Below are 22575 nucleotides of genomic sequence, written 5' to 3' on the forward strand. Positions count from 1 at the left end.
AACCCAATCGCAAATGATATAGATTTGATTTCTCCTCTGCTCTTTAGTAATTTGCCCAGTGGAGCAGGGAGTAGTCTCTTTAAAACTCAATTTCCTCATCTGTCAAATGGAGGTGATAAAAATTGCCTAATTTGGGATTATTTCTAGGGCTGTGGTGAGGATTAAATAGATTTTACATGTGAATACTTTGTACAGCCACTGGAACATAGTGAACACTCAGTAAATGTTTACTGATAATAACATTTTAACTCTAAATGAGATATATAGGAAAGTATTATTTAGATTCCATTAATTTCTAATGTGAAAATTATCACAGAAACTGAATGGAAATTTACATTTGTTACTTTTAATTCCTAGAAAAAAAGTTGCTAATAAGATTAATGGCAATAAATTGATTACAGAGGGAATTTTTATGTTCTTATAGGAGTAAACTGGTTTCACAAACTTCAAATATCTCTAGCTACACACTAACAGTTTGTATGCTAATTATAAATAAACTAGAGCACAGTGCACAAAAATTTGTGCACTTAGGGGTGGGGGGTCCCTCAGCCCAGCCTGTGCCCTCTCACAGTCTGGGACCCCTCAGGGGATGACCACCTGCTGGCTTAGGCCTGCTCCCCGGGGGATTGGGCCTAAGATGGCAATCAGACATCCCGCTGGCAGCCCGACAGCCCTCAGGGGATGTCCACTTGCCAGCGGGGAACAGGCCTAAGCTGCAGTCAGACATCCTTAGCGCTGCTGAGGAGGCAGGAGAGGCTCCCGCCACCACCCCTGTACTGGCAGCCATTAGCCTGGCTTGTGGCTGAGCAGAGCTCCCCCATGTGGGAGTGCACTGATCACCAGAGGGCAGCTCCTGCATTGAGCATCTGCCCCCTGGTGGTCAGTGTGTGTCATAGCGACCAGTCATTCCCAGTCGTTCTGCTGTTAGGGTCAGTTTGCATATTACCCTTTTACTATATAGGATAGAGGCCTGGTGCACGAGTGGGGGCCAGCTGGTTTGCCCTGAAGGGTGTCCCGGATCATGGTGGGGGTCCCGCTGGGGTGCCTGGCCAGCCTGGATGAGGGGCTGATGGCTGTTTTCAGGCTGACCACACCCCCTTCAGGGTGGGATCCCCACTGGATGCTGGCCAGTCTGGGTGAGGGGCTGAGGGCTGTTTTCTGGCTGGCCAGAGACTGAAGCTCCCAGCCTCTCCTTTTTTTCTTCTTTTTTTTCTTCTGAGATTTATTTACCTTCTATAATTGAAACATTGTTGCCATCACTGGCGCTCCCAGCTCTGAGGCCATGGCCCGCTGAAAGCAGGTATCTGGGGTTTGTTTAGCTTCTATAATTGAAACATTGTTGCTTTCGGGCTCAGAGCCAGGCTGCGGCAGGCCGGGAACCTTGGCTTCCTCCATCACTGGAGCAAGGAAGCCTCATGTTCACTTCAGCTGTGTGGCTGCTGGCCGCCATCTTTGTTAGCAGTTAATTTGCATATTGCCCTGATTAGCCAATGGGAAGCATAGCAGAGGTACAGTTAATTACCTTTTTTGTCTTTTATTAGATAGGATTCTGAAGTACCATACAGGCAGGACTGAAAGAGGTTTTAACTTTCCACAACTGTTTCCTAACGTTGTAGGAATTTATATATATATATATAAATTTGACACACATGTCAAAACAAGTACATATATACTATGTATACTAATTATCCACATTTAAAAAAAATAACCCATTCTCATACTAGTCTGAATTTGTGAGGTTTTACTACACACAAATTAAGTTTTCAAATGTATAGCTTCAAGTGTTCATTTTCAATGCAGTTGTAACAATTTATCATTTATAAGAGGTTTAATGAAATAACCGACCCACACCAACATTATTTGAATGTCTCCTGTTTTTAATTTGCAGCAATTAATAGAAAGCATAAACATTTTAAACCTTGAATCCTGTGAGACACAACAGTTTAATAACCCAATTAGTCTTGCAAATCTCTTAGTGAAATAAGAAAAGCAATCTACCATTCTCAAAATTTGATAATACTGATTCATTATTCACAACAGATAAAATCAGAATCCATTAAATGTGAAGTATTGTTTTGATATGCAAAGTCTGTCTTTGAAGAAAAGTATGTTCATTGCTACAAATGAGTCACAAATGAGAAAGCACAGTGTTGTTATAGTGTGTTGAGTATGCAACTGAAGCTTCATTATCATAGCCAGAATTCAAGAGACATTTTGTTTTGCTGTGTTTTTTCACATTATTAAAAATTTTTAAAGTCAGCTTTTGTTACTATATTCTCCATTTAAGAATACTTGACATACAATTAACTACCAGTACCAGGAAGAGAACAGCCAAGGAGAATGAACTTTATTTAAGGAGGACTCTACTAGTAAATGATTAACTAGCCTTTCAAGTTAAAACCATATTCAAGGAAAATTAAAACCTATCAAAACACCGCAGTTGAGGGTGAAAGTCAGCGTAAGCATTTGGAGTGTGAATTCATCTAACTGAACATTTCCCATGGTGATAATTTTTCCCTTTGTGCTTAAGTTCTCTTGTACCAAGAACAAGTGGATCACCAATGCCATTTAAATCCAATCACTCTTCCTTTTGTTTTTTTTTCTTTAATTGTACATTTACAACTAAGGCATTATTTTAATGAACTAGGATATCTAAAGACATATTTAACTTAAATGTGAAAAATAAAATTGTGGATGGATCCAGGTTAACTTAAAATTAGCATTTGTAGGAAAATGAAAATTCCACCTGGCACTGGCAAAGGAGGTGGAGAGGGCCAGAACTAGACTACAAACCTTGGGTAATATGCCCATGGGGGAATACGTGGAATTTACTGGATTCAGATAATTATTTCTGAAGCTATCCCAGCACTTACTGACTAAAGACCTGGGGAGAACAAGTCTTCAGATTCACACTGAAGGGCAGGAAGCTTGAGGCAGTAGAAGAGAGATGAGAATTACCATCTGAGGAGCTTGTAGACAAAGCCAGGGCTAGGTGCTTTGCATGCATTATCTCTTCTTGTCTTGATAATTGTCCTACGGGTTACATTTCACCTCCCAATTTGATTTTGTAACTGTTGAAAACAGTCTTAAATATGTTGTAAAACTTTTCTAATATCTGATGGATCAGTCTGTCTCACTCAAATACGTTAGTTAGGTCACTAACTAAGCCACTCAAGCTACCTTTATCTTTGCATGGTTAACACAGTCCTTTTTCTTTATTTTTACTTTTTACTTATGTATAATAGTCTCCCATTATCCATGTGAGAAATGCTCCAAGACCCCCAGTGGATGCCTGAAACTGGATAGTACTTAGCCCTTTATACACTATTTTTTTCCTATGCATATACACCTATGATAAAGTTTACTATAAATTAAGCACAGTAACAGCCTAACAACACTAATAATAAAATAGAACAATTGTAACAATCTATAATAATAAAAGTGTAAAATGCTAATTAGACCAGACAGATGTATGGTATGTCTGATATTTTTATCTTCTTGTGAGTAACTATTGTTAATTGTTTGTCATGATCAAATCTAGATTAATCATCAAAGCATCAACAATGTTTCAGTTGGACTAAAGGGTTGATGCCCATCATCTTACATATGGGATCTTTTTCTTACAATTAATCATTTTTGTTTATTCAAAGGGTTGCTTAGATTCTGACTCTGTCACTTACTAGCTGTGTAATCTTGGAAAAGTTACCTAGCCCCACTGTGCTTCAGTTTCATCACCTGGATTTGGGGATAACAGTACTGACGTCATTAGAATTAAATTTAGGATTAACTTGAACATTAAATTGTAAAAGTGCTTAGTACAGTGCCTGGTTCCATTTAATTCCCTATAGTTCCCTATACAATGATGATAATGATAACATATAGATGTCTAGTTTTGCCTAAATCATCTAGCTAGTATCATAAACGTCAAAAAATCAAAGATGAACCTTTTCTTTTTTTCCATGGTGTACAGTTAGGGAGGTAGGACATTGAAATCTTCAGAAGTGGTTGACTTAGTACAATTCTTAGTAAGCATTTTTAGAACAGTGTTCTTGTGCTCTTAAAAAAATATTCTTATTCTTTCCAGATAATGTATTGTTTGGGGCATTTGTAGAGAAAAACGTGATCTGTTTTAAAATTCAAAAATTGCTATACTTTGCATAAAAAACAACCAACTTGATTTACAAAATGATTTACATTCTTTTTTTATACCTTTATTCGGGTAGTTTTAGCCTAGATTTTAGATTTTAAAAGATTTTTTTAAAATTATCCATTCTCCCATTATAAACCCTAGCTCTACAGATTGCTTGTATAATATAAATTGTTTGTTTATTCAAATTAAAGCATTCCTTTATACTTCAATAACAACTTGCTGCAACTATAGTGGAAACACATATGTTATTCCATATATTATCATGCTGAGTTAGTTATGCTATTTTGGTTATAAGGAACATAGACTCAAGTAACTACAAATAATTAAAAGGTAATTTTTGTAAGCATATTTAGCATAATGGAGAAACAAGACTACACTACATTTCCATATTATTCTAGAACCTAAGGAAAGCTGAACTCAGTCTAACAGGTGGAACAACATCTAGGAGATTCAGCTCTCATGAAACCATGGACAAGAATCTCCTTTAGAATTGAAGGCAGCCTGGCTAGTGCAGTAAGTGACTGCAGATGGGATCCTCACTCAAGATGTCCAGCCATACCATGACTCAGCTATTCTCATCATTTATGCTTTTCCTTTTCATCCTTTCTTTTTTTCCTCTGACAACCGCCTTCTCTTTCAACACTGTTAATCCCCTGGCTTCTATTTATACATCATTTTGATTTATTGTTAATTTTGGATCACTTATTACAGCTGTTTACAAACTTGTAAACTTTCAATGTCTATTTGTCAACTGTCTCATTCCCTGGATTTCTCAGTCTAGGTAGAGAGAGTAAATGTAGCTTTTCTCACTAGGTTACCTCAACAAGGGACTGTGAGGGGAGGAATTAAATCCCAGAATGACTTGTGAATGTGGAAGGCACAACGACTAGCCAGCCTTAGACCCATATTTAATTTTGTATTTATCTCTTTCCCAATTAACTTTTTGTGGCCACAACTTTGCATAGAGCCTGGCATATATAGAATATTCAATACTATTTGTCAAATTTAAATGGTAATATTGATGAAAAAATGATAAAGTAAAAAGAGCAGGAAAAGAACAGAAGGAAAAATATGTAAGATAAAAGAAATAATTAAATATTTTCCCTATCTTTCCTGTACTTATTCTACTGCAGGATAACCAACTAAATATCCTGAGTTAATGAAGGGAAGTTCTTTTCAGAAAAATCAATAAATGTGGAAGGAATAATATTATAAAACCACAATTTTGTAGTGCCTAATGGAATAACTGATTCTGAAGTGATTATAAATAAATAAGTGCAATAGATGAGAGATCAACAGAAAACTTGGGAACGGAGCGATCAAGCTGTCAGCACTGATCAGTCTTAGCCTCACCAAGGGGAACAGTCAGACTTAATGTGACCTCTGATGTGATGAAGTATGAAGTACAGGGTCACCTGTGATGTATTCTTGGAAAAAATAAATAAAAGGAACCTGAAAGTTTAGCCTCTAGAGCTATTAATGCTAATCATGTAGATTACCAAATACAGAGGAACAACTTAATCATAAAGTGGCAAGCAGAATGATGTAGAATGTGAAACATTCTAAAGGACAATGAACATAGCTTCTTTAAGTCAGTAGCATGGCTAAACAAAAAGGGATGGGAGCTGAAGCCCAATGAGAGGGACTTATGACACATAACAACCATATGTGGCATGTGGACGTTACTGAACCCTGATTAAAACAATCCAAATGTAAAAAGGCATTTTTAAAGAAAAGCAGTGGCATTTGATTACGGAACAGGGAGGACATGCTACCAAGGCATTACCATTAATGTTAATTGTTATTGTGACATTGTGATATGCAAGAGAACAGCCACCAATATTTTAGAGATGAATACTGAAGTACGTAGGGATAAAATAATGTCTGAGGTTTGCTTAAGATAACAGCAAAAAAAAAAGAAAAAGAAATCTCAAGAATATACATGAAAATATGACAAAATCTTGGGAATTGTTGAATTTGGGTGATGGATATATGACTTAATTATATATTCTATAATTTTTAGTATGATGAATACTTTTGCAACAATTTTTAAAATATAAAAATAATTTTTGGAAGCCGTAGTGCAAGCAAATAAATCAATAACTTGAATACATTGAACACCTTTAGTTCCAAAACAGAAAGAATACGATGTAAATCCTTGGTCAAAGTAGCTTCAATCCACTCTCCTCACTGCGAAAATGAAATATACTATCTTTTAAGATGTCTAGTTCAAAAATCATGTTCTGACTCATCCCACAGCCATGAGAAAATAAATTCATGATATATTATGTTTTTGCAAATAAAATACCATATTTTGGAAAATTGGAACCTTTTCTAGTTAACACATTGAATCCTCTAATATGTACTCTTACTGCAGAGGGAAACTAAATTGAGTCTTAATTGTATGTATAGCTTTAGAGGAAATGAAAAAAAAAATACAGACAATAATAAAATACATGTAAACAAACAGGATCATAGAATCGATTAAACATACTTCTGCTAATATTTTGGTCAGCATTAGAAAAAAAAGTAATGTAGAGTCACAATAATTTAAATGAACTGAGAGTAAAATTTTCTGAGTATTTAAAAAATAAGATTTCATACTTCCAGTCATATATAGTGAACCTCCCCTATATTATACATGTGGCTGATGTCAGTCTAAAGGACTTTTGCATCTAAGTATAAAGTTTCCTATTGCATAGAATTCATGGAAGTCACACAGGTCGCCAAATCTCTATATGCCCAAGTGTAGCTCACTATGTACTTCCTTTTTTTAAAATCTGTACTTTTCAAAATCTGATACCTCCTCCTGAATTTACAATCTCAATTAATGGTGCCTCTGTAACTACAGCATCTTTATTGTGTCGACCTTCTCCCTAAACACTCCATTTAATGCAATTAGCAAAAAAATAAAATAAAATAAATTTTTAAATCTCCATTTATCTCCTTAATATTTCTCAAATGTGACCCTACTTCTCTATCATCTTATACAAAGCCCTTAAATCTTCTCACTGGATTACTGCTGTAGCCTTTTAACAGTTATCTCCACTTACAAATAATAATAATAATAATAATAATAATAATCCTATATAATAAAAGGGTAATATGCAAATTGACCCTAACAGCAGAAACACTGGGAATGACTGGTCACTATGACACACACTGACAACCAGGGGGCAGACGCTCAATGCAGGAGCTGCCTGCTGGTGGTCGGTGTGCTCCCACAGGGGGAGCTCTGCTCAGCCACAAGCCAGGCTAAATGCTGCCAGCAGAGCAGTGGTGGCGGGAGCCTTTCCCACCTCCTCAGCTGTGCTAAGGATGTCAGACTGAAGCTTAGGCCTGCTCCTTGCTGGCAAGTGGACATCCCCCGAGGGCTCCCGGGCTGCCAGAAGGATGTCTGACTGCCAGCTTAGGCCTGATCCCCTGGGGAGCAGGCCTAAGCCAGCAGGTGGACATCCTCCGAGGGGTCCCAGACTGTGAGAGGGCGCAGGCCGGGCTGAAAATAAATGGGTTTTTCCTGTGTCTCCAAGTACTCCTGTGTATGTAATGGTCCCCTGGTAAATTCTGTAACAAGATGAGGAAGAGGAAATTATTCAGATTTTATACACATTAAAATAATAATACAAAATGTCCTGAGTAATCATATGATAGTAAATTTGACCACTTAGATTAAATTAAAAAAAAAATTTTAAAGACACAAACTACAAAAACTTAAGAACAAGTAGGTTTGGAAAAACCAAAATGGTGAAAAGGAAGCTCCTGAACTTCCCTCACCCAGGGATGTACTAAACATATGACTATACATGGAACAATTCCTCTGAGAAAAATTGAGACACTAGCTGAGTGACTCCTACATATCAGGTAAATGAGAAAATTCCCACGACAAAATGACATAAGGCTGAGACACAGTCTTGCTATTAATCCCTCCTCCCCCATGCCCTCCCCACACAGTGCCATATAGCTAGTAGGGATTCCCCAGCTTCCAGCTTTCCCAAGTACTGAAGGGTTTGGACTACATACTTAGTACCTCAACTTTTAAGACTCCCATCTGAGGGATGGACTCCTGAAACAACTAGTTCTGAAAGCCAACAGTGCTTGTGTACATAAGACTCACAGGACCATAGCAAATAAAGAAGCTGCTATCAATGTGTGCATGAGCACTTCCTGCAACTGTCCCCTGGAGGCTCAGTCTAGAAAGAATAGGCAAAAATGTCCATCTCCCAGTCTTTCCCTCGAAGGGGCTGGACTGCATTCTTTGCAAGCTGATGCCTGGGGGCTTAGGTTCTAATTTAACATGCATCTAGGCACAGCGGTTCTCAACCTGTGGGTTGCGACCATCAGAAAACACATATAGCATATCAGATGTTTACATTATGATTCATAACAGTAGCAAATTACAGTTATGAAGTAGCAACAAAAGTAGTGTTATGGTTGGGGGTCACCACAACATGAGGAACTGTATTAAAGGGTCACGGCATTAGGAAGGTTGAGAACCACTGATCTAGGGCAGTGGTCGACAAACTCATTAGTCAACAGCCAAATATCAACAGTACAACGATTGAAATTTCTTTTGAGAGCCATATTTTTTAAACTTAAATTATATAGGTAGGTACGTTGTTATGAACTTAATTAGGGTACTCCTAAGGCTTAGGAAGAGCCACACTCAAGGGGCCAAAGACCCGCATGTAGCTCGCGAGCCGCAGTTTGCCGACCATGGATCTAGGGGATGGCTGAGATCCTCCCCAGAGCACAGGAATGCCGATGGGCACTTGTCCTGTGTTCTCCCTTTAGCTTGTTCCAACAACAAAATTACAATGCCAGCATCTCTTAAAAGGAGAGTGCCCCAACTTTTCTGGCTACCACCAGAGAGACAGGTCCTCAAATCACCTAGCTCTGATATTAATAGGGCTTGCATTCACAAGTCCCACAGGACTAGAGCAAACAAATAAGCAGCTTTGCAATAGGTGCAGGTGTATCCTCTTCCCCACCTCCTACCCCTGTGGCTATATTCCTGAGCTCAGTGTAGAACAGAGCAGGAAAAAGTGCCCATCTTCCAGTTTCTGCCTGGAAGGAGCTTAATTATATTATTTCCCAGCTGTTGCCCCAGGGTCTGGCTTCTAATTAGCCTGCATCCAGGCTGGCTGCATTCCTCCCCTTCGGGACAGTGACAGGCCTGGGTACACCCTCAGCTGTGGGAGCCACTAAGAACAAAGACAGAAGCTTGGACTATCATAAAGGTTTGAGAGACAACCCAAGCTCGGGCTGCACTGATTGAGAAGACCACTCTGTGAAGTCTAGGTGTTACAGAAGACCGGAGAAAACCAAGCAATGCTCAGAGAAATAGAGTTACACTTTATTATTATTATTATTACATGCGGGCCTAGAGAAAAATGTTTTTCAAATTCTGGGCAAAAAACATGGAGGAACCTTTCCTATTTATACTTTTTCCAGCTCTTTGTCTCCCAAATAAAGGTTTTTTTCCGGTCCCCTTTGCAAGTTCTTAAAGAGCCCTATGTGCTGGGGTTTTGAGACCTCAACCAAAGGCCTGGCCTGGCACCAGCACTGATAACTTCATCTGGGGAAGGTTAATGGCCTCTCTGGAATGGGAGTAATCTTATTTTCCTTATTATTTAAGCAAGCAAACGTTTACAGTAGCCAAAATAGCAGGGTTAGAGTTTCAAACAGCAGTTTTTATATAAGATGGATGCTTCATAGGCAATTTTATCTAAAGTTCAGAAACTGACACATAGTCAAGAAAAGTGAAGATGCAAGGGGATATCTAAGACAAAAGAACAAGATAAATTACCAGAAACTCATCTTAATGAAATGAAGGTAAGTGATTTGCCTGATAGGAAGTTTGAAATAATGGTCATAAAAATGCTCACTGATGTCAGGAAATCAATGCATGAACACAGTGAGAATTTCAACAAAGAATATATATTATAAGCAGCAAGAGAAAAACAACTTGTTACATACAAGGAAATCCCCATAAGGCTATCAGTGGATTTTCAGCAAAAATTTTGCAGGTAAGAGGGGAGTGAGACAATATATTAAAAGTGCTGAAAAAAAATACCTGCCAAATAAGAATATTCTATTTAGCAAAATTTTCTTTCATAATTGAGGGAGCAATAGTTTTCCAAACTAAAGCCGAATACATTTATCACTACTTTACCAATGTATGAATCAATAGATCAATGGAACCAAGTACAGAAATAGACACACATATACTTAAATTGATTATTTTACAAAGTTGCCAAAGTAATTCAAAGGGGGAAGGATAATTTTTCTAGCAAGCAGAGTTTAAGATATTAGATAAACATATGAAAAAATCCCAAAGAATCTTAAACTCTATATCACAGCATATACAAAAAACAAACACAAAGAAAAGCACAAATTAAAACCACAGTGAGCTACCAATGTACACTATTTGAATAACTACAATTAAAGTCCAATTATACCAAGGGTTGGCAATGTACAGCCACTTTGTAAAGCATGTTGGCAGTTTAAAGAAATATCAAAAATGTACCTACAACATGAAATGAAATAGTGTGTCTATGCAAAAACTTATAAACAAATACTCAAAGCAACCTAATCTAAAAAACAAACAATGGTGTCACCAACCCTAAACATAACCCTAATATTTGAACGGACACACATTTTGTGGTATATCTATGTAGTGGAATATTACTCAGAAATAAAAGAAGATGAAGTATTGACAATATGATCTGGATGGATCTCAAAATATGGGTGAAAAAATCAGACAAAATAATATATGTAATTTATGATTCCTTTGCTAAAAAGGATAAAATCTCTAAACTAGTTTATAGTATCAGAAAGCAGACCAGTGGTTAACTGGTATGGGTTATGCAAGACACATGGAAACTCAGTGGGTGATAGACATCGTCAGCATAAAACATAGATTCCAATGAGAGGAAAGACATTTGATTTTTAAGGACTAGGTTTCACAGAAAGAAATGTGACTCTAAACCTGACATTAAAAACAACAATAGAAAGCAAAACAAAGATATTTCCTTCTGTGTACCACTGTCATTGTCATGAGATTATAAACTGTATTTCAAATACTTATTTTAACTTTAGTTGAATAAAATCAATTCATTTGTAAAACAGTGTACTTACTGATTCAGGACAGGTGTGTAGGCAGTTTTATCCTCATCAATAATAGTGACCATCAGGGTAATAAGTTGGGGCCAAAAATCCAAATTCTTGGTGGTTGGTCCTTGCTCTTCCCGAGGAATGTCCTGTTTCTTACTCTGCTCACGGGTCACATAGCATGAAAAAAAAAAAAGGTTAAATGGTGTGACTTTAGTTAGACGTCTCTGTCAAACAGGAGGATCAGAGAAAAATGTGATGAAAAAATTCTTAGATCATGTGAGGCAAAACTACAAAATTCAGATTTCCTTTCTACATTAAATAGGACCCCATAAGATAGTGGCCAGGCTTTATTTCTAAATGCTTTGGTTCTGGAGTAATTGTTTCTCTTCTTCTGACTATAGTCTTAAGAATTATTATTGAGGAAATTATCCTTTTTATGGGGCTTCACCCATGGAGAAAGGTTGAATTCTTTGTATACAAAGGTGTGTGTGTGTGTGTGTGTGTGTGTGTGTGTGTGCATGTATGTGTGTGTTATGGCTGTGTGTGAAAATTTATCCTGCCAAAATATTTTGTTCAAAGTCAAGTTGGTAGCAAGTGGGTAGAACGCAAGGCTACCTGGTAACAAAGTCAGTACTATTAGATTCTATAATATATACACGTTACATGCATGGCCCAGAACTCTCTTATTCCACTTACAAATGTATCTAGTTAACTAAAACTTTGGAAGACTGTGTGTGTGTGTGTGTGTGTGTGTGTGTGATATTTGAATCCTTGATTTACCATACTTAATGAATCTCCAACTCTCACCTCTAGAAAGAAGAGGATAGCCCAGGATGGTCTAAATTTACATTGAGATTAATGAAGTACAATAATAATCCTGAAAGTTTCACATATAAACTTCATATTCAATGCATGTAATTCTTTCAAACATACTGAAAAATTATGCTAGTTATTTTGTTTGGTGGATAATCTTCTTAGAGCACTTTTACATTTACTTTTTAAAATTAGGCAAAAAAACTGATCAAGGAAAGATGGCTTCGTTTACTGTTTTTTGCTAAATTATTTACAAGTTTCTAGGTCCAGAATATCTGAAAACTTTAATTTGTGGCTCAGAAATTTCCTGGGATCCCTGTTATAAAAGGTATGTTAGATTATATTTGGCCCAACCAATTGTCATATTTAACTACCAAGTCTTATCAGAAAATCAGCTACTCTCTGCTGAATGGTTGTATGTAGATCTTCTAATGCTACCAAAGACATGTAACCAGATTTGGGTGATTCATCACCCAATTATTATTCTCACTTAAGTTAAAATACAGCCCTATGTGGAATCCACTAACTATTACAGACCTCCACACACAGACTATAACGTACCTTTAGGGACACATAATTTTCTAGGGTGCCTTCAAGTGCTGTTGATTAACCTTTATGCTCAAAATGCAACAGATATTAAAAGTTGGAAAGCAAAATTAAAATAGTCAAGAAATTAGTGGCTGGCACAAATTACTTCAAATTGCCAGAGTGAACAATAAGCAGCGTTCAAAGGATCTTAAGAACCTTGTATGTCTGGTCCCTTCGAACCACTTGAAAGTCCTTGGCAGGCTTCCCTTTTCAATTCCTGAGGTACATCAAGGCACATCAGTAGATTTTTTAGAAGATCAAAGCAGCAATGCAGGCTTACAAATATTCAGCCTTGCCTACTTTAAATTTTTATATGTTTCTTTTTAAGTTGATTTCAGAGAGGAAGGGAGAAGAAGAAGAGAGAGAGAAACATCAATGATGAGAGAGAATCATCAATCAGCTGCCTCTTGCATGCCCCTATTGGGGATCAAGCCCGCAACCCAGGCATGTGTCCTGACCAGTAATCAAACTGGTGATCTCATGGTGCAGGGGTCTATGGACAACCACTGAGCCACACAGGCTGAGCAAGCTTTGCCTACTTTTAAATTACATTTTCTATTAAAATTTCTCTTTCTTTTGTGAACAGGACTTTATTGTTGTCACAATAATGTAATTATTTACTCATTACATTAAGATCAATAGATTTCCCTCGCTATGATGTAGTTAGAAATCAGAGAGACTGGTGAGTTGTGAAGGTTGTAAATAAAATTAGGTCTGATGGCCATGGTAGACTATATTAGAATATTATCATTCATCATCATGATGAGCACATAGCCAACTGTATGTCTAACTTATGTCAAGTAATATAATTAAATGAGAGGAAATGACTATAGATGACACATTTAACATCACAGTCACTTATCATCATTCTGCAGAGTATGATATGGAAAGGAGAGACTAAAGTACATGGTTGAATATGCATTAATTCTAAAGTCACAAACTATACTCCCATTACTCTTTTTCGTGACATTAGAAGATTTTTGATAGTACAATGTTTTGCATCATATTCTGTATGTTACACCAAAATAAACCAAATGGAATGCTGAATCATTTAGTTTTTACATACCACAGAGCGATATCATAAATCAGGTTTTCCCTATTTTATTAGGGCATTGTTTTTAAAGATTTTAAATTGAATTTTATAGAAACAGAAAAAGAGAAACATCTATGTGAGAGCAAAATATTGATTCACTGCCTCCTGCACACCACCTACCAGGAACCCAGACTGGGAATTGAATAAGTAACATGTGGATACATGGGGCGATACTCAACCAACTGAGCCCCACTGGCCAGAAGGATTAGTGCATCTTAATATAATATGTTTAAAATAATGGGGTACTGGCCTGGCCAGTGGGGCTTAGTTGGTTGAGCATCCTCCCATGCACTAAAAGGTCCTTGGTTTGATTCCTGATCAGTGTACATACCTGAGTTGCTGTTCAATTGCGGTCAGGGTGTGTAGGGGAGGCAACTGATTAAAGTTTCTCTCTCACATTAATGTTGCTCTCTCTCTCTCTCTTTCTCTCTCTCTCTCAAATCAATTAAAAATATATTTAAAAATAGTATTTAAAAAAGTAAATAAAAAATTAAATAATGGGGTACAATGAGGTATATTAGAATATATACCTGATATACTAAGGATTACATTTTCTAAGTAAGACTTTATTATTCTCCTTGAGGTCTACTAGGGCATTTGACTTAGGATTGGAAAAATTAAAATAATGATAGTAAACATTTTAAAAAGATAATAAGCACATTAATATTTATTGAAACTTATAAAAATTAGTACTTATAATAATATAGTTTATAATATATTTACATGATATTCAAGTATTATAATTATAAACTCAATAACAACAAAGTACAATAAATATAAAACTATGAATTAGTACTTCAGTTTTAATTTTGGTCATCATTATTACAGCGACTAAAATATATTTTGTTAATAGACTAGTGAGGAAAGAAACTTGAAAGAAAATCTGTGACCGTGTTATGAGGAGAGGAATTTTTGAAAGTGCAAAGTTGCTAGGGTCAACTGAATAAAGTATTCAATAGTCATGCTTAAAAAGGATAATTTAGTACCAAAAAAGCTTGTACAGACAAGTTGGTAAAATGTATACGATACCTTCATAATTTCAAATAAGAAAATATGAAGATGCTCCAAGAAAAGATCAACATATAGCAAGAACTGTTATGTGCAAAAAACAAAAGTGTTAAAATAATAGATGATATCTTCATGATAGTAAGACTTATGCAACACTTCTAAGACTGCTATATTTCTGTGACATTCTATCTATTTGTTCAATGGGCATATGTAATTTTTTAATCCTCACCCTAAGATATATTTTCATTGATTTTATTTTTTAAAATATATTTTTATTGATGTCAGAGAGGAAGGGAGAAGGAAAAAGAGATAGAAACATCAATGATGAGAGAGCATCATTGGCTGCTGACTCCTGCATCCCCACACCAGGGATTGAGACTGCAACTGGGGCATGTGCCCTGACTGGGAATCAAACAATGCCCTCCTGGTTCACAGGTCCATGCTCAACAAGGGGGAGAGAGAGAGAGAGAGAGAGAGAGAGAGAGAGAGAGAGAGAGAGAATTGAAGAATTGATCAGTTGCCTCCCAATGTTTCCTGACCAGGTATCAAACTCAGAACCTTGGTATGTGCCCTGACTGGGAATCAAACTCATAACCTTTTGGTGTGTGAGATGACATTCCAACCAACTGATCCACCCTGTCATGGAGAGCATAGGTATCAGCATTGCTGGGAAGGCTTGCTAAAATACAGATGGCTAAGGTCTTCCCACAGAGTTCCTGATGCAGGTCTAAGGTGAGGCTTGAGAATATGCATATATAATGAAGTCTCAAGTAATTCTGTTGCTGCTGATTCAGGGCCTAGATTGAGAACTGCTCTGAGAGCTAATACTAGAGCATTTGTTTCTCAAATGTAATTGAACTTGATAAACCCTGTGCTCCCTCCTATTTTCCACACTCCATGTTGCAAAATTTTCCTCAGAATAAATGTGCCTCTGAAAACACTTGGGGGAGGGATGGGGGGAGGCTCTAGAGATAGATGCCTTTAAATCCTGAAGTACTTTGTGTGTCATGTTAAGGAATCTGCATTTAAACCAAACTTCATTAAATGATTTAAAACATGGGAGTATTTAAGTACATTTGTTTCTTTTAATGACTTGGTAGTAGCAGTAAATTTAATGAAATTAAATGTATAAAAGAGTCAAGTAAAATTGATACAACTCATCGCCTAGTTGGTGAGAAGGAAGAGAGAGAGAAACCAAGTGGAATATTCAGAAGGTAATTAAGTAGATTGGTCTTGCATGAAAAAGTATTCTGGACTATTAAATATAGATAGAAGAATTCTAGGATATAAATGGTAGCTGAAATTATGGCGTAAATAAAATTACTCAAAGAGAGGGAAGAGAATTGATGGTTAGAAATAAAACCTTGGGGGGAAATTCTAAAACACAGAAAGAATAAAAACTTTTTGAAAAGAGGCATAGATGGGAAATGAGGCCTCTGTTGAAATGGAAGAGAATGGGATCTAGTGTGTATGTGGGAAGATTAGCCTCAAATAGAAATGGAAAACATGCTATCCCTGGAGTTGATAAAGAGTCTTACAGATAAATCTTGTTGATTTTAAATAAGAAATGCTAGGAATTTCGATCCTGTGAGAAGAGGAGGAGTAGGTAGTAAAGGTTTGAAATAGCTCCTTAAGGAATAGGAGAGAGCCTTCAGTTGAACCCATAATGACACTGCCAGGTAGCTTGGGGGCTCTGCTGAGAGTGGGTCACTGAACGTAGGGTGACACGGCTCTACCTCATTGTGAGTTCTCTCCAGTACTAACTGTAGACGCCAAGGAAAGAGTGTTGGATTTGCTACTGGAGTGCAATGATGGAGGAAAGGAGAAACAAATTTGAGTGTTTGACAAGAATGGTTGAAATGCTGAAACAAACATTTACTTTGGTCCAGAGGAAGAAAGAAGGGACATGGAAGGCAAGAGGGAAGAGGAAGTAGGGAGTGAGTAAGGTAGAAAGACAGCAGATGGTGTTAAGCATTTAGATGATGGGAATGGGAGGCAGGAATAGGGATTAGGTAAAGGGCCCTAGAGCTGAGGTTTAGAAGAGCCAAAGAAAATGATTTCTTAGGTAACATAATGAAGCCATGGTTATCTCTGACAAGTAACTTACAGAATTTATGTGTATAAGTAGGTGATTGCTACAATGTGCATAGGGAGATAACTTTGGTTCATGGCAGGTAAGTGGCAATTGAAGGTTTTGGCAATAAGGTTTACAGATGTTAGAAATTTGAAAAATTGGGATAGCATGGCTATAAACACACACACACACACACACACACACACACACACACACACAAATAGAGGTGGCCTGAATATTTAAAAAGAAAGAAGCTTAAAATATGATAACAAAAAAGGCTGGAAAGATTGATTCATATTAAACTGTTAACTAGATATCTCATATATGTTTGGAACTTCCTATGATTCTGAATTGGCTGTATACCTCCTCTGAAACAAGGAAATCTTAGCCCTGGCAGTACACTGGTTAGAAAAATGGAAACTCTATCCATAGCTTTTGAGGTAGATCAAAGTTTCAGGTGCTCAGAAGATCTAAGATTCTTGTGAAGAGCGAGGTGGACAGTTTATTAGCTAGGAGAAGGAAGGACATTTATACTGCCCTATATCTAGGTAGGCGTGGACCGAATTTCTCTAGGTACCCTCCCTCTAGCCCAGGGTAACCAGTTGGAACTTTCTTTATGGCAGTGGAGTAACCCTTCTTGCTTCTTTCCCCCAGATACTGCTGCCTTCTCTTAACAATCTAATACTTCACCACCCCCAAAAGCAACAACAGAGGCATCTTTTCAGCTCATTTCTTATTCAATTCTTCACAACAAAATCATTAGCCTTGAAGATCGAATATTCAAATGAACAATGGCCAGACCATGTATGACAGAAATCTGACCCACGATCTTTGTAACAGCCAGTCTGGGGAGCCAAACCATAGCTTCTGCAGCAGTCAGCTGGGAATGGTCAGGACTTGGTAATGATCACTAGTTTCCTCATATTTTGTCCCCCTCCCAACTAGATATGCTCCCTGAACCAAGCACATAGAACACCCTTCTCATTAGCTGACTCCCAGTTTTCCCCCTCAAACAAGCTCCAATCGCATCAGTCCTGATGCCTTCCCTGCTCTTCACTGTAAAGCTGTCCCACTTCCCTGCCTGCCTTTGAGTCTCTGCCAAATAAAAGTGATGTTGACTGCCTTCCTTCTTATAGCAAGATCTGAATAAATAGCCTCTGCTTATTCTCATTTGGATGGTCTTCATTTCCAATTTCAAAGGCAACTATTAAAACCCTCATTTCAGAGATAAAGTAACAGAGTTACCTTAATTCCCAGCCATCTTCTTAACTAAAAACAAGCATATAGACCACACTTAAAAAACTCGTTTTTTTGTTGTTCGTTTATAGCCTCAACTCTAAGATTTGGTTGTTTAGTTTATAGACACATAAGAGTCATTACCTCCCACTAACAATATTGAGCTGATTTTTATTCTGAGTTATATCTTGAATGGGAAGGAAAGCATTCAGAGAATAATGTTATTGTTGCTTAGATAAAATCCCTACACACTTCCTAGGTTCCTGAGACTGTCACAACTTCTCTGCACGTATTTGCAGTTCGAGAGCTATAGGCACAAGCAGGGTATTCTCCCCTCCTCCACACACACCCAGTTTTAGAGCTTTCTTAATTGACATTGTTTTACCATTAGTATCCTGTTGCCCCCAAAACTCCTACTAAACTTATTAATAAATCCTTACTGTTCATATCACCATAGTCCCTTCATCTGCTTGTCCCAACTAGTGTCTGTTAAATTCCATTCAATTTTAGGTAATATGGACAATAAGACATGGACATAATAGGAAGTTTCAGAGAAAGCAGCTCTGAGCTCTTCACAGATTTGCTACTCTGCTTGCCCAAATAGAAAACCATCAGAATACTCTAGTGTCCATAATGACTTTACTGAAATTGCTTATCTTGGTAATTCTGGAAGGCTAAATTACGTTTGACTAATTATACTTAAGCAAAATGACATGCATCTCTGATCAAAGTGTGAAGGTATAGACAGGAAGTAAAAAAAAAAAAGCAGGATGTGAAAATATTTCACAGAGGCTTACACATAGAAGAGGAAAATATGACAAAAGAGAAAGGTTGTTAAGATGTATTAACTTTATGTGAACAACCTGATCACCATACCAGAGAGTTCCACAGCTCAGACAAAGGCGGTCCTGAGGCAGGATAGAAAGAAGTTAGGGAAAACTCTCAACGGGTGGAATGAGGAAGTACAAGTAGATACCTCAGGCCAATAAGCCTCTAGGTCAGTGGTTCTCAACCTTGGCTGCACATTAAAATCACCTGGGAATCTTTTTAAAATCCTGATTTCTGGGCCTCATCCTCCAGAAATTCTGTTTCGTTGTTATGGGGTGGGGCCACAACATTAGTAACAAAGAAACAGAATTTCCGGAGGATGAGGCCCAGAAATCAGGATTTTAAAAAGATTCCCAGGTGATTCTAATGTGCAGCCAAGGTTGAGAACCATGCTGTAGGTCCTCTCACCAGAGCCCCTACCTCCAACAAGTAAACCCCATCTTCAGGCTACCTGAAGATTGTATTTTAAAATGTGGGTTAACATTGCTGAATAAAATACATCTTTGCCTTCTAAAAAGAAAAGAAAAGAAAAGAAATAAAAATAAATAAATAAATGCTAGAAATACATTGTGGCTGAAACTGAATAGCTCTTCACCATACAGTGGGGCCTTGACTTACGAGTTTAATTCCTTCCGAGACTAAGGAGCTCATTAAGGAGCTCGTTAACTCAAATTACTCTGTCAACTCAATGCAAAAAATCCGCGGAGAGACAGCTGATATCTCAAAAAACTGGTTAGTCAGGACACTCGTTAAGTCAAGGCCCCACTGTATCTGTTTCCCTCTCCCTGGAGTACAGAGCTAGACTACTGTGGAGGACTAAAGATGACTGAAAATATGGATAACCCTTTCATTAAAAGGAATGTCTATATTTTCTTCCCTTGAATATAGGTGACTTTGACCAATAGAGCATAGAAGTGACATGTGTCGTTTTCTAGGCTGTTTTAAGAAACTGGTGACTCCCAATGCCTGTCTCTTGTACCATTTGCCCTTAAAATCCAGCCACTAAGCTGTGAGAACGTCCAAGTGGCCCCGTGAAGAGGCCCATGTGGAGAAGGACAGACAAGTGTTCAGATTTCACTAACAATCAATCTCCTTGGAGGCCTTCGCTTCTGCCTACCACCATTCAATTCCCAACCACTGTCACGTGTTTATCACACAGCAGTGGATAACCAGGACAACTGTATTTCCTAGCATCCTTTGCAGTTCTAGCCAATAGAATGCAAGTGCTTTAGCCTAAATCCTTCCCATGCACAATCCTCTGTGTTCCTTTTCTTTTTCCCACTTTGCTACACACACAAGCACAGCCATTTTAGTACCATGTTTAAGATAATAGAATCACAGAGTAGAAGAAATCCAGTTCTCTTAAATCACTGGTTGGAGGAGTAAACAGTCGCTTGTGGATAATTGTGTTGTATTCCCTCAGCTCACCTGATTTCAATGAATCTATGGTGAGTGATTCCATCTGTGTTGCCAGGGTCCCACATTAAGCACCTGCGGCAACCTCTCTCTGCTTTGCTGCCTGGGGCTTTTTATAAAGTCATAAAAGGCCATTCCGTCACACTCCAGTTGTGGCCAAGAGTATGGAGGAATCAAGGGCTCGGCCTCCCTGTATTAGATTCCTAGGGATGTCATAACAAATTACCACACACTTGGTGGCTTAAAACAACAGAAATTTATTCTCTCAGTTCTAGAGCTGCGAAGTCAAAAATCAAGGTATTGGCTGGGTTCGTTCTTTCTGGAAGCTCTGGGAGATTTTTCCTCCATGCCGCTCTCCCAGTATCCAATAACTGGGAGCAACCCTGACGTCCTTTGCTTTGTGGATGCATAACTCCAATCTCTGTCTCTGATAATCACACGGCCTTCTTTACTCTGTGTTTTAGAGCGCCTATCATTAGATTTGAGGCTTACTTTCATCTCTAGATACTTTAATTATATCTGCACAGGTCCTTATTCGATATAAAGTCACATTCTGAGGTTCTGAGTGAACATGTATTTTGGAGAGGTACCTACTACACTTCTTATCTTCCTTTGGGACAATTCAGAGGTATCTATACTAATAACAGGGTAATATGTTAATTAGACCAGACATCTTCCGGATATCCTTCTGGACAAAGCCATGGTGGTGGGGGCTGAGGCAGAAGCGGTTAGGGGTGACCAGGCCAGAAAGGGAGCAGTTAGGGGGTGATCAGGCCAGCAGGGGAAGGCAGTTAGGGGGCAATCAGGCCAGCAGGGGAGCAGTTAGGGGGTGATCAGGCTGGCAGGGAAGCAGTTAGGGACAATCAGGCAGGTAGGCAGGCAGGCAGGCAGAGGTGGTTAAGAGCCAGCATTCCGGGATTGTGAGAGGGATGTACGACTGCCAGATTGGAGAGGGTGCAGGCCAAGCTGAGGGACCCCCTGCTGCGTGCACAAATTTCATGCACTGGGCCTCTAGTATTCTATATGTTTTCCCAGCAGGTTTCCCAAGGAACAGAACTTCAGATGGCCACAGAGATAACCAGCTCATTGTAGTACCCTGTATTATCTTTCTTATCTCATTTTCCCTATATATTCAACTTCTCTTTCCTGGGTTCATGTCTCAAATAAACTACCTACAAGTTCCTCTTTCAGGTTCTGCTTCCAAAGGACCAAATTATGACAGAAAGAGCCATTTAAATATCAGGAACATCTATTTGTATAGACTTGACATGGATGAGAGTAAAACTTATCACTACTATTTGAGCCTTTTGTTTTAGAAGCTGGTTTGAGCTGTAATAATACACACCTATTTCTCTTTATAAAATGTAACTCTCCACAGGCTTTTTGTCTCTGTTTCAGGTGTCATCCACATTTTCTTTTCATATCTGTTCCCAAAAGTACATTTATCCATGGAAAACAAATACAATTTCTTTGAAAGGAAGAAATTACTGGGTACTACACCATAGTAATTTGAAGTATACTTAGTGTTTCTTTTCAATGAATTAAGAATTATCTTATAAATAAAAATAATAAAGTTTTTCACTCTAATTAGAAAAAAACCATGATAATGAAAGAGTTAGATGGAGGAAATAAAATGGTGTTATTTTTAAAAAGAGAGACTTGCTGCTAAGCAGGCATATTTGCTTTCTATTGCTTTATAACAAACTAGAGGCCCAGTGCATAAAATTCTGCACGGGTAGGGTCCCTAGTGGCTGCCGGCCGGGGCCTCTTTTCCTCTGGCCACCTGCTGGCACTGTGGCCGCCGGCCAGCTGGCTGGCCCCACCCCCTGGTCAAACTCCTGGTCGAAGGGACAATATGCATATTAGGCTTTTATTATATAGGATAACCACAATTTTAGCAGCTTTAAATAGTTTCCATGGGTTTGGAGTCCAGGCATGGAATAAGCGGGTAATCTGCTCAGTGTTCCTCTGGCTGCAATCAGGTGTTGATCAGGGCTGTGATCTCACCTGAGGCTCAGGGTCTTTATGCGAACTCATGTGGTTGTTGTCAAAATTCACTTTCTTGTGTTTTTATAATTCATGGAAGCTTGATTTTCAAGGCCAGCAGGACAATCTCCTTGACCTCAGAAAATTCCCAAGCTTCCTTTTGAAGTGCTCACTTGATTAGGCCAGTTTAATCTCTCTTTTCCTTAATTCAAAGAAAAACTGATTAGGGAACCTTAACTGCACCTGTAAAACCCCTTTGCCTTTAACATA

General features: G+C 38.1%; 1 protein-coding gene across 1 annotated transcript in view; it reads right to left on the minus strand.

Moving 5' to 3' along the window:
- UNC13C (unc-13 homolog C) overlaps positions 1–22575 on the minus strand; it is a 525683-nt gene that overhangs the window by 162792 nt on the left and 340316 nt on the right. Inside the window, exon 18 of the mRNA XM_070422420.1 lies at positions 11288–11421. Within this exon, the coding sequence (XP_070278521.1) occupies positions 11288–11421 (134 nt within the window). The remainder of the gene's footprint in view (positions 1–11287; positions 11422–22575) is intronic.

The sequence above is a fragment of the Myotis yumanensis genome, unplaced genomic scaffold, assembly GCF_028538775.1.
Source record: "Myotis yumanensis isolate MYYU_CA2020_CCGP unplaced genomic scaffold, mMyoYum1.0.hap1 SCAF_1, whole genome shotgun sequence".
Classification (NCBI taxonomy): Eukaryota; Metazoa; Chordata; class Mammalia; order Chiroptera; family Vespertilionidae; genus Myotis; species Myotis yumanensis.